This window comes from Taudactylus pleione, unplaced genomic scaffold, assembly GCF_031769625.1.
Source record: "Taudactylus pleione unplaced genomic scaffold, aTauple2 ptg000375l, whole genome shotgun sequence".
Lineage (NCBI taxonomy): Eukaryota > Metazoa > Chordata > Amphibia > Anura > Myobatrachidae > Taudactylus > Taudactylus pleione.
In genome coordinates this window covers 1,203,763-1,217,248 of record NW_028284776.1, presented here as the reverse complement: position 1 = coordinate 1,217,248, position 13,486 = coordinate 1,203,763, and the positions used below count along the sequence as shown (strand labels likewise).

At 47.0% G+C, this 13,486-nt stretch overlaps 1 protein-coding gene across 1 annotated transcript in view; it reads left to right on the top strand.

The window, feature by feature from the left end:
* The window catches only part of KIF4A (kinesin family member 4A), a 105,369-nt gene that overhangs the window by 28,095 nt on the left and 63,788 nt on the right, over positions 1–13,486 (top strand). The window contains exons 9-14 of the mRNA XM_088444992.1: positions 735–910; positions 1,019–1,080; positions 2,736–2,868; positions 3,170–3,228; positions 3,331–3,436; positions 3,894–3,968. Of these exons, the coding sequence (XP_088301118.1) occupies positions 735–910; positions 1,019–1,080; positions 2,736–2,868; positions 3,170–3,228; positions 3,331–3,436; positions 3,894–3,968 (611 nt within the window). The remainder of the gene's footprint in view (positions 1–734; positions 911–1,018; positions 1,081–2,735; positions 2,869–3,169; positions 3,229–3,330; positions 3,437–3,893; positions 3,969–13,486) is intronic.

Below are 13,486 nucleotides of genomic sequence, written 5' to 3'. Positions count from 1 at the left end.
GGACGCGCGTTAACATCGTAATTGTACAAATACTGCACTCGATTGGTCGTTATGATTGATCTATATCGGCCATATCGTGCAAAAAATCGCACAGTGTATGGGCCGCTTTAGGTTGTAGCTGCGGGTGGGTGCTAAGTTTAGGGACCCCCAGGGGGGACTTGGGGGTTAGTCAGCCCACGGGGAGGATTGGTCTTAAGGTTGAGGGAGGGGGGGGGGGGGGGGTTAGGCACCACAGGCGGGAGGGTTAGGCACCACAAAGGGGATGGTTGGGGGGGGGGGGGGGGGGGGGGGCTTTATGGTCCTCATGTGCCCCTGTCGGGATGTCCTCCTGTCAGACTTCCGGTGTCTGTATGAGAACTGGTGGCTATTCAGCCATCTGTATTTCATACCGATTCCCAGTATACTGTCCATAGAGATGCTACATTTTCTCCACCTGATCTACTTGAATAAATATTTTGAGTTTGGGCAGCAATGACTAATATCACTCTTCTGTTCATGGTGTCACCAGTAGTTGTCTAGGAAGTCAATTTAGGCTATTCCCTGCTAGCCACCCTTTTGGGTTGTCAAAACATTTTAGTTTTGGCTTAAATGATAAATTACTTGATGGATTTTTTTGTGTGATATTATGTAGTGTATATTATGTACACATAAATGTAAAGGTCTTTGCTTAGCGTACAACAGTATTTCAACAGGAATTTATTTTGAAGGACTTTAAAAACAATACTTTATTATAGATTCCCTGGGAGGTAACAGCCATACCCTCATGATCGCATGTGTTAGTCCTGCTGATTCTAACATGGAGGAGACCCTAAATACTCTTCGATATGCAGACAGAGCCAGAAAGATCAAGAATAAACCTATAGTGAACACAGACCCTCAGGCTGCAGAACTTCACAGACTAAAGCAGCAGGTGAATGGTTTTACTTTCCTGCTGGAAGCTGACAATAAGGATTTTTTTTCTTTGGAATATTCTAATTCTCCATATGGGCTCTGTTTAATTTAAATGTTTTCCCTACAGGTGCAAGAACTGCAGGTCTGTTTGTTACAGGCCCATGGAGGAACCCTACCTGTCTTGACAAAGTAAGAGAACCTAGAGCAGCATTTCTCAAAAATTGGAAAAATGTATGTCATGGGTAATGTAATTCTCCTTTCTGGGACTGAATAACAAGAATTGAACATTTAAACAGGCATTCAATTATTGGTGATGTGTGGCACTGTATATTAACCAGAACTACATTACCTCAACAGTGCACATCTATTAGCGCTCCTCTATGGGGTGCAATGGAGGAAGATTTGCAATGTTTGTGGTTGCACGATGCCAGATTAACTGTTGAAAAACCATAACAGACCGACCCCCCCCCCCCCTTAAGTTTAAAGTGGCACTTTACATTCCTTATGCTTAAATGTTTGGATTTTTTTTCCCACTATAAGCATTGCTCTCGTTTTGTCTGACTATGCCAGGTTGTTGGAAGAAATGATCTTGGTCTGTGTTTTAGCATAGAAAGCTATTCATGCACATTGAATTCTGTGGATTTCTGAATACCTTGGTGTAGGATTAGTGATTCCTCTCCATGCTCTGACTGGGGGAGCCTCCCATGGCATAACTGGAAGCACTTACCTGAGTGTGTACAGTATTAGAATTGTGTGGCACTTCTTACTTTGCCAACATTGAAAAAAAGTAGGATCAGCACGATTGTGAAGGCTAATAGAACAATGATGCTTATCTGAATATGTAATATTTTTATATGTAGCCGGCATGCTGACTTTTCCGCTGCGTTGCTGAATGTGGACAAAAAATACATTTTACGCCAAAACCTTTTTTGTTTACCTCCTGTGTGGAGGGTGGGTATACAAAGCCCAGCTAGGGTATGGAGGGACCAACTAGTAGCATAGCAGTTTGTGAAACTGTTGCAAGTCTGTGAAGGCTCCCTTTTCTATATCCAGTACCTGTAGAAATCATTATTTTGTTCTCTCGAGGTGCCCCCAGGAGTAGGGTGCTTTTTAACATGAAACAAAAATGATGTCACCTGTGGCATTTGGTTTTTAACTCCTGAATGAAATGCAGCTGCCCAGAAGGTTTGTGCAAAACCTGTCAAAAGGCTATAGGGATATGAAAGCTGTGTGCCGAGTAATCTTTATTATAGCGAGTCACCTGTATTTGATGTTTACAACAAATGTACATTTTTATCATAACTGTTTAACATGAGTATTTGGAAGCATCAATCAGAGATTAATATTAAGACCTACACACACATTTTGTTCATCTTGGGTGGTGGGTGAGTAGCTTGTAGATGAGTTGGGAGGACTGCTGCGTTTCGTCCCAGTTGGATAGGGTGTTGCTGGATGTTCGGTTTTTTTTTTCTGTATAAGAGGTGGTGAATTTGGCGACATCCAATTAGTCGGAGAAGGCAGAGACATGTTGCATGCAGATTGGACAAGGTGCCAGGATCAGTGAGGGAGGGTGTGTTATGGAGTTGGTGTGAAGTGTAAGCCGGTGATAGGCCATAAGCAGAAAAGCATAAATATGTGCCTGAACAGCTGATCACAAATAGTACTGTAGTTTTTTCTAACTACTTGATCTTTTGGGGATTTTTTTGCCACTTTTGTCATAAAGCATTGGAGAAAAGATGTATCGATGATTAGACCTAGCCCCTTTTTTTTTTTTTAATCCACGTGAATAATTGTGACAAAATGCTTTTACCTTCTATATTTTAATTCTCCCTATTATTTTTTAGCATGGAACCTTGTCAGAATTTGCAGTCCCTTATGGTGAAGAATAAGACCCTAGAGGAGGAAAATGGAAAGCTGTGTAGAGAACTGAGTGAGTCTGTAGAACAGACTGCTCAGATTCTGGAGAAAATTATCCTGGTGAGCGGAGCCCTGTAGGGTCTTTTGTTATCCTTTTTTACCTTTTTAGTTTGCAAAGTAATATCTTATATTTCTTAAGTTTGGCTTTAGTTTCCATATTTGTTTTTTTCCCCCCTCTTATTTTGCACAGTTGCCTATTTGGGGAAATTTACTTTCTAAATTCATCATGTCAGGATATTATATACAAGTTATGTTCAGTAATAGGTGTACTCAGTGGTATCTTGAAATTTACTTTCTTGACTCCTGAAATTTGGCAAAGTGCTGTAGTTCATATAAGTAAGGATGTCGCTTTTCCTTCCAGACTGAACAGGAGAATGATAAACTGATAAATAAGATGGAAGAGTTAAGGCAACATGCAGCGTAAGTATTTTATTCAATACTAAACCTATACTGTTGAAATATACAGGGCTCCATTTTTTATTTATTTTGCAATTTATTAACTCTCCTTATTCCTTATCTCAGATGCAAGGTCGACCTACAGCGGTTAGTTGAGACCCTACAAGACCAGGAGCTAAAGGAAAACGTAGAAGTCATTCGTAATTTACAGCAGGTCATTGTGCACCTTCAGGTGAGGTTTTTTTTTTTTTTCCCTCAAATTCTTCAATATCAAATAGCACCTTGGTTTTAAAGCTTATGACATTTAGTAGCTATTGCTTTTACAGTCAATCCAATATGAAGTTTTTAGTTCTAGTTTTGGTATAAAAAAAAAATATTCATGGAAATCCCTTAAACTGTGTCTAGTATGTACTGTTATGTTTACTACTTTTGCTTGATCTAAAACCAGCAAAATAATATATTTTGGTCTTTCATTATAATCCTTATATTCCCAGCTGGAATACATGTATAAATGTTCCTCAATTTGTACTGGGCTGCTGCTCCACCTTAATGAACAATACTTATTTGGATAAACTGAGCATTTTGTTTTTTCCTTCCTTGTACTGTTAATTGTTTAGTTTGTAGTCCTGTGGAGAGGTATATTTTGTAAGTGACGTATTCTTCTCTCTCCGATCCTTCCTTTTTATCAGGATGAAAGCTCAGGAATTGCTGTGTCTATTGAAGCAGTGGCTGAGTGTGTTGCAAGTTCCCATCAGTCTGAAGAGGTAAGACCAGTGCCAGAGTGGCTCATGTTTGAGAATGCATTAACCACTGGGCTTTCCCACAGCAAATGCCAAAAGGAACCCTGAGCAGTTCGGCATTTGGGACATAACAGTCATGTGACCACCAAATCTCACCGGTCTAAGAGGAGTTAAATGCATCCTGTGCAGTATAAATAACTATATTTGTTGAAATCTAATAGAGGCGGTAGAGATATGAGGACTCTCCAGTGCCTCAGTCCACACTTCAGTGAATTTACCCACCACGGATATCCCAGCTCTTAAGTGATAGACAGATTATAAGCATGGTGATGGAAAAGTATGAAAGAGTTTAAGCAGGAAAGGGATCTCCTAGAGCTTAAGGTAATGATAAAATTCTTCAGTGGTGAATGCTTAATAGAGAGGCTTATCTTTGAACGGAGTGGTTAAAGCATGTCTGAGTTGCCGGAATCTAAAAAAAAATATATAGAGGGAAGGCTATACTCTTCAGACAACTGGGTGAAGGATTTGAGAATACCATCCTGGTATAATTTTGGTGACTTCTACATTCCCTTTTGACTCTCGTTTCTAACTGGTATTTAGTCCTGTCCTAGTACTGTAACTATGACTTCCAAGCTAATTAAGTTAGTATGACCACACAAAGTGGTATGTAGGTTGCAGACCAATCATTATTTCGTGACTATTAAAGTTAGCTTAAAAACTGGAGCAAATTCTTAGAAATTTTTTTAGGGGGAGTGAATTAGTTAATTAGATAAAGGAGTTTGTTGGCAAACTAGCAGTCATGTCACACTTGCATATAAAGTTTCAGATGGTTCTTCTATCGTCCACAAGAAGACCTCCTCTTATATGGTGGTTGAATGCAACAAACCTCAACAGGCGATCAGTTCATTATTTGGAACCACTGACATCCATCTCAAGGGTTGGGGAGCAGTGGTTGTGCAGGCCAGGTTTCAAGGTCGTTGGTCTCACATGGAATCTTTACAACAGCCCGGTCCATACATGGGGGGGCCATCCAGTGAAAGGCCACAGCAGAAAGAGTACACAGGCAATGAAAGAGTCTGTTTGTCTTCTTAAATAAGAAGAAAAGAAAATGTCAGCAATATTCATATTGAGAGTGATCGTTTGGGAGGCAGACTTTCATCCTTTATCCTTTCATCCATCATTTTCAAGGATCTTTCATCCTTGAAAATGATCCCTACACCTGGAAATCTTCAAGCTCTTACTGAGCAAGTAAGTTCAGCCAGACATAAATATGACTTCCCAGGCTGAACCACAAATTGAACAGATATTCCACGTCCAGACATCCAAAGGCTTTCTTAAAAGATACGATTATGGTGTCTTGGAACTAACCAGTTGGCGCTCCTTGCCATGTGGAACAAGTCACTCTCGTTATCTTCAGAAACTTATCACTCCCTCCTTTTGTGGCTTTAGACCTCTCGCTTAGACAAGAGGCGTCCGTCCCTCATTCAGGATTGGAATCTTACGACAGATGCCAGCCTCGGGCTGATCAGCAGCCAATGTAGCATCAACCTTCCAAGACCATTGAATGGAACAGGAGTCCCGGCTTCCCATCGGAATGGGTATGATATACCGCCGGCCGCATGGCCGGCAGTTCGATTCCCGTCAACGGCAGCCCGACAGGAGCAGAGTGCGAAGCAGCGGAAGCCCGACAGTGCTGGAAATCCCGATCGTGGCTAGGTAAGTATCTGCTAACCTAACCCTCCTTAGGGGTGCCTAACCCTAACTTCCCCCCCAAGTGCCTAACCCTAACCACCCCCTTCCCCGCTGCCTAAACCTAAGTCCCGCGGGGGGGTGCCTAACCCTAAGTCCCCCCCGGGGGTGCCTAACCTCCCCCTAGCCTAACCCTCCTGGGGGGGTGCCTAACCCTCCCTCCCCCTAGCCTAACCCTCCTGGGGGGGTGCCTAACCCTAAGCCCCCCCCGGGAGCCCTAAACCTAACCGCTGCGCCCGGCATCACTATGATAGTGATGCCGGTCTCCCGGCGTCGGGGAAATGCTGGCGTCTACATCTAGACGCCCGGAATTTCACCCGTGCTGGGATAAGACAGTCGGGAAGCCGGCTGCCGGTATTTAGGCAGTCTGCTTCCCGATTGCTTCCCCTTCCCATCAACATCTTGTACAGATGTGCCCACACACATCTATTCTCCGTGCGCTACAATGCGGGAGCTCAGTGTGACTCAGTGTGCTGAACTTCTTTGTGCGAATAAGACACATTTGAAGTTAAAAAGATGCACAACGATGCAAATAGATAGCACAAGCAGCTTCTGCTGATTAAAATTATATGCAGCAAGCCTATGTTCTGTGAGAGTGCGGGTGTATCTGCATGCGAATTGCTACATTAGTGTCAGCGGCTGTAACACTAATGTAGTGTTTAGCATGCAGATACACCCGCAGATGCACAGAAAACAGGCATGTTGCATATCATTTTAATCAGCAGAAGCTGCTTGTACTACTTATTCACATCTTTGTGTGAATAAGACGCATTTGTAGGTAAATTTTTACGCACGATACTGAGGTGCGACTAGAAGGGTTGTTAACGCACCAGGAGGCTAGATGTATGTGGACCCATCTGTAGCTCCTGGTCTTGTGCCAACCCAGACCCCTACTTAAAGGTCATTGAGTCAAGATCCGCTCAGACGGACAACAGCGGTTGACTTTATCAAGGAGACTGAGTCTCTGGGCCATGCGCGAAGTGCACAAGATCCTCCCCATTCTGTCGGCGGTCTACTTGTTCAAACTATGCATTGTGCCAACAACTGGATACGGTGTTCTATCTCTTAATGAGTCTGTCCTTCCTGCAGGTGAGGTTAGATTTGGATCTCCTTCTGTCTTCCTTGAACATTCATGTTTCTGCTCTCTCCATTTTATTACTTCAGGGTCCACAGGATGACCTTGGGGGGTATAGGTGATGATGGAAGTCACCTGGGCACCACGCAGTTAACTTTTCTTCCCAGGATGCACTGGGTCCCTCTCCTATACCCCGGGCCAGAGGCACCTCTGTTTCGTTGGGTGCCCGGCCGGAGCCGAGTTACTGGACGAAGGGGGGCTGTTCAAACAGCGCCTGAAGATTTTATTTTATGAAGATCTCTTCTGTAAGCGGACAGTCCAGGGGACGTCCGCGCTGCTGCTCCTTCACCCCGCTGGCACTGATCCGGGATGTTGCGGCGGGAACCGGGATCTGTGCTAGCCAGACCCCGGGTGCTCCCAGGACTGCAGCCTGATGTACGGGGAAGGTAAGCGCGCATCACCGCTTGTGCAGTCCTTTCCCCTCTGGTCTCTGGGGACAGTCAGGGGGGGGTAAAGATGGTGGAGCCAGGCTATATCAACACCTGCGCTTCCACACTGCGACTGCCTGGGGACAAGCGGGCCGCAGGCTTGGGAACCACTGCGCTTGCAGTTCCTCAGGGGTTAATCACCGGCCAGGGGAGGCTGCCTTCCCTGTTTACAGCCGACTCCTCCCCTCTCTAACAGCGCAACTTCCACTGTGGTCTGGCTCAGCTAGTGCAGCTCTCCTCCTACAGGAACGCCTCTTCCTGGATCTCTGGCGGCCATTTTCTCCTGGCAAGGTCACAGTTCTCTGAGGAGTGCGGAGCCTGGGTCCCCCTACATACCTCTCCTCAGTGTTTGTAGCACTATATCCTACCAGGCACTAAGTCTGTGTAGTTGATTAGTGCCATTTGTGCAGGTGTTATTTATTTCTGCATTGTATGTGACTGCATGCTAGAGCTGTCTGAGTTTCATTTTCTTCTGTCAGCCATTTTACCTGTGTCTTTTTATTCTCTGAGCCCTACTACAGGCGTTGTCAGGGTGCAGCCTCAGTCTGTTCTATTCTGTGTTGTGGGTCACGTACTGTATTTTGGTATCCTCTTCACCATGTCTGGCAGTGAGAGTGATTGCCGAATTTGGCTCCTGCCCGGCTGTTATGTAAAAAATGTACAGCGGAATTATGGGTGGGCGACATGGTACTTGAGGGATTATGTATGAGGTGTTCTACCCCTCCAGGCCTCTCTATGGTCTCTGCCACTCCGAAGGAGCCCCCTTGGGCGCGCTTTGCACAGGCACGAACGGCCATTGCGGGATGTTTAGCCGTCCCCCCTGTGTTTTCCAAGCTAGCGTTCACACAGCAACAGCTTATGCCCTCACAGAGCCTGATTCAGCCGGCTGCACCCATGCAGGTGCTCAACCCCCCCCCCAGTGGGTTAATGACTCCCTCTGCATTGCAGAATGTGGCTGAGGTGTGGCAGGCGGAGGCATCCCAGCGACCAGCTAAAATACTTTTTCCATCTCCATCTATCCAATAAAATGATGATGAGAACTCATCTGATGATGGGGTGCTCCCGGATGGCTCTGACTCCGAATCCTCTACATGTGAGGTGGAGTCCAAGTCGAAAATATATATTCCGGGTCTGATACAAGCTGTCCGTGCAGCATTGGTCATAGAGGAGGATGCACCTCCAGCACCTAAGTCCAGATATGTCCTTTTCAAGCCTGTGAAGGAGACTGCTGCCATATTTCCTTTGTCCAACCAGCTGGTGGACTATCTGGAGGTGGCATGGAAAACACCTGGAAAGCTGTACCAGCCGCAGAAGCGTCTGGCCCATGCTTGTCCATTTGCTGAGGACTATTTTTGTAAATGGGAAATTGTGGATTCCTATGTCACGCGCTTGGTTACAAGCACAACTCTCCCTATGCCTTCCATGTCGTCTTTGAAGGATAGTACAGATAGGAAGGTGGAAGTTTGCCTGAAGTCTATTTATTCCCTTTCTGGTGCTGCGTGCAGACCAGCCATGGCTATCTGCTGGGTAGTTCGGGCTATGGAATGTTGGGCAAACACCCTGAAAGGGTCCTTGTCTTCGGATGCGACCAGGGAGCAATTGAATCTTGTGGGCAACTTACGAGATTCGGCTACCTATATTAACGCGGCTGCCTTGGATGTCTGCTTATTGAATGCCAGGATCTCCACAGCGGCCATTGCGGCTCGCTGCTCCCTGTGGCTCTGCTGTTGGAAGGCAGATGTGGACTCCAAAAGGGCTTGGAGTGTTTACGCTATAATGGTAAGGTCCTGTTCGGCCCGGATTTGGACAAAATTGTGGCTACACTGGCAGCTGCTAAGTCGGCTTGTATGCCATCTGCTCCCTCTGGGTCTCTGACTACGTCCTTTCGGACCTATCGAGCTCCAGGTAAGGTTAGAACCCAGTCCTTTCCTAGGCCGTCCACCAACAAGAAAACGGCTACCAAGCCTAAGAAACAAGCCTGGAATGCGAGATGTCCAGCTGACAAGCCCTCAGCTTGACTGGGCAGGCCTTCCCTGGAGGGAGGCCAACTTCTTCAATTCGCCTTGTGCTGGTGTCAGACTACCACAGACACCTTGGTGAGAGAAGTGGTCTCTTGGAAGTACGCCCTTTCCTTCCGCAGATGGCCTCTACATCAGTTCTTCTGCACAGGCCTCCAGTCAAACGAGGACAAGGCCTTGGCTGTTCAAGAACCAGTACAATCCATGCTTCAGGCAGGGGTCATTGTACCAGCCCCGTTATCCCAGAGGGAAACGGGGGGTTATTCCAGCTTTTTCTGGTTCAAAAAGCCGAACAAATCCCACAGACCTATCCTCAATCTCAAGTCCCTGAACAAATTTCTCTGGGTACCTCGGTTCAGGATGGAAACTCTGTTCCATCATACTGGCTATGGAACCTCGGGATTTTCTGGTGTCTCTGGATATTCAGGATGCATACCTGCATATTCCGATTGCTTCAGCTCACCAGCATTTTCTCACAGCATTTCCAGTTTCAGGCTCTGCCGTTTAGTGTCTCTACTGCACCTCGGGTGTTTACAAAGATTATGGCGGTTATGGCAGCCCATCTGCGGCTGCAGGGGTCCGCCTGTTGCATTATCTGGACGACCTGTTGCCGATCCCTGATCCCGTCTCAAAGGATGCTTCATCGAGGGAGCTCTGTTGGATTGGAACAGCAGAGGACATTTCTGACCACAGACAAAATCTCCACTTTGCAGACGCGAATGTGCAGATTCCTCCACAGTCAGTGTCCATACACTCGGCCTTGCAGTTACTGGGTTCCATGGTGTCGACGTTCGACATGGTGGAATATGCCCAGTTCAATTCCCGGCCTCTGCAGAAATTGATCCTCTCCAGGTGGGATGGAGTACCCCATCGGATAAGGACACAAACGATGGTACTCTCTCCAGAGGTGCGTCTATCTCTGACTTGGTGGCTGCAGTCTGCCCACTTCACCAAGGGGCGCCCCTTTTGGATTTCGGACTGGGTCCTTTTAACAACGAACACCAGCCCCCGGGGTTGGGGCACAGTGATGGGTCCACACTACTTTCAGGGGAGGTGGACAGCAGAAGAGTCTGTTTTACCAATCAACATATTGGAGCTTCGGGCAGTCTTCAGGGCCCTACAACAAGCAAGACTCATACTTCACGGAAAGCTCGTACAAGTTCAGTCAGACAACGCCACGACCATGGCTTACTTAAACCATCAAGGAGGAACTCTTAAGTCCGGCAGCAATGTCAGAGGTGTCACGCATCCTGACATGCGCGGTAGGCCATCTACCAGCCATATCAGCAGTGTTCATTTCAGGAGTTCTCAATTGGGAAGCAGACTTCCTCAGCTGTCACGACGTGTATCCCGCGTAATGGTCTCTTCACCAAGAAGTGTTTCAGCTCCCAGTGGACAAGTGGGGCCTTCCGGACCTGGACCTCATGGCCTGTCGACAAAATCACAAACTGCCTCTGTACGGGTCCAGGACAAGAGATGCCAAGGCTCTCTTGGTAGACGCTCTGTCTGTTAAGTGGATCTTCCGGTTTGTGTACCTGTATCCTACAGTTTCCCTCCTTCCTCGAGTGATTTGGATGTTCAAGCAAGGAGGGATTGCCCTGATGGTGGCTCCAGCGTGGGCCAGACAACACTGGTACTCATACCTTCAGAGTCTCTCCATCGACACTCCGTTGCTGTTGCCTCCTACGTCCGGACCTGTTATCTCAAGGTCCTTGCCTTTACCCGGATCTGGGTAGTCTGTCTTTGACGGCGTGGTTCTTGAGACAACCCTCCAAAGGTCCAAGGGTTTTTATGGCTCTGTGGTTAACACTATGCTCAGGGCAGGAAAACCTGCCTCTGCCAGGATTTACCACAGGGTGTGGCATACCTACTTTGAATGGTGTCCTCCCAGAAGTTATAACCCCCGGGTATTTAGGGTATCCAGAGTTTTTGCTTTCCTTCAGGCGGATTTAGACCTGGGTCTCCGCCTTGCTTCACTGAAGGTGCATGTCTCTGCCCTTTGTGTGGTTCCAGCGAAGGACTGCTCCTCTTTCTGATATCTGCACTTTTCATCAAGGGGTCCTTCACATTTAGCCTCCCTTTTGTACCTCCTGTGGCACCTTGGGATTTGGCTGTTGTCCTTAGGGCCCTCCATTTGATCCCCTGGACTCAGTGGATCTCAAATGGCTTATTGCTAAGACCGTTTTTCTTCTGGCTATTTCTTCTGCCAGAAGAGTGTCTGATTGAGGGCTCTCGTCGTTCCCCATTTCTGGTTTTTCACAAGGACAGGGAGGTGCTTCGGACTCTCTCTGGTTGTGTTCCTAAGGTGGTCTCTAGTTTCCACATTGAGGAAATTATTGTGCCGGCCTTTAATTCCCCAGACCTCTCTGCAGGTGAGGCCTCATTGGATGTGGTACGTGCCCTCGGGATTTGTGCAGACCGTACCAGTTCCCTTCGGGAGTCGGACTCCTTGTACTCTATTGGCTGGCCATCCCTTCTTGTGGAATCCATAAACACTTTGGCTAGGTGGCTTCGCATGGCGATCTCTGAGGCTTACATTGATGAGGGCCTTCCAGTGCTGCCCTCTGTTACTGCTCATTCTACTCTGTCTGTGGGTCCTTCGTGGGCAGCTCGCCATGGCGCCTCGGCTGTTCAGCTTTGTAAGGCGACCACATGGTCTTCTGTCCAGACCTTTTTGAGGTATTATGCATTTGATACTTTTGCCTCTTAGGATGCATCCTTCGGGTAGCGGATTCTCCTCTCTGCACAGGAGTGTACTGCTTTGGGACAACCCCCAAGCTCTCTGAAGTAGAAAATGATAGATATGGTAGGAACTTACCTTTATCTCTTTCTACGAAGTCCACAGGGCACCCACCCTTACGCACCTGTGCTTCAGATGGGCTTTGCTGTGGTCACCGGTTTTCCGTCTCCTTCTGTGTGAGAATGTGATTCTTGAGTGTTCCAGACCTTCTCACTTTTATCCTCCTCCGGCCTTTGGCTTGCTACGAAACTGAGGTGCCTCGGCCCCGGGGGGTGGGGTATAGGAGAGGGACCCAGTACATTCTGGGAAGAAAAAATAACTGCGTGGTGCCCGGATGACTCCCATTACCTATACCCCAAGTTTACCCTGTGGACTTCGAAGAAAGAGATAACAAAGGTAAGTTCTTACCATATCTCATTATTTCCAAAGATGGCTAGCGGTCCTGCCTGTAGTGCAGACCTTCCTCTAGGAGGTGCTCTACAATCGGCCCCCATCTTTTGCTGCCACGAGGCCAGTGTACAGTACCCGGCCGGTTGATGCAGCTTAGGGGAGGTAGGCGCTCCCCCGGCAGCTCCTCCCCTGACTCGGACGCAGAACCATCAAAGGTTTTCGTGCGTCCGGGTTGCTCCGCCTACCCTCCACGTGTATATGAGACACTCACTCCACTATCGGTGTGCTGTTGTAGTTGTTGGTCTCCCTGTTTACCTCTCCCTTGGTTAAGTTATATAGTGCTCTATATCCTACCATTCCTGATGTTTGTGTAGTTGATTTAGTCTATTGTAATTATATTGCATATGCATTGTAAGTGACTGTTATACTGTCTTTTTTATTTCTGTTTGTCAATTATAGCTGTCACTGTTTTTCTCTCCATCCCTGTGGGTTGGAGGTTTTTCTTTGGGTAATTGATGTTCACTAAGTATTTGTGAAGGCTGTCGCATAACATTGCATTTATTGCCTTTATTTTGAACATGTCAAAAGATGAAGGTAACCAGGAGGGGGAGGCCCCTGTGTTGGTTTCATGTAACTCCTGTATGCCCTGTTTGTCTCCTCAGGACGTAAAAGATAGTTTGTGTGTTGTCTGTTATAAAGACACCTTACCAGTCCAGTTTACCTGTCCCTGGACATGAGCCATCTTGGGTATCCTCTTTGTCCCAGGTAATTAAGCAGTTTGTGGATCGTATGGCTGCTCCCACACTGCCTCCTTGGATGGGGTGTCCACAGCTGCCATGGTTGCACCTCCTATGCATCCTTCCTGGAATGATTATGGCCATTCTAGTCAGAGTATGGCACCATGTAATATTGAAAGCAGACCGTTAGTTACTAAGGCGCCTAAGCTCAAGTTCTTTTTATCAGTCTGCTCATCAGAGGAATCAGATGATGTGTAGGGTTCCTCTCCTGGGTATAGCTCTGGGGAGGAGGACGACCATCCGTCCACAGTGGATGTTCCTCCTTTGGTGAGGGCGGTTAAATCA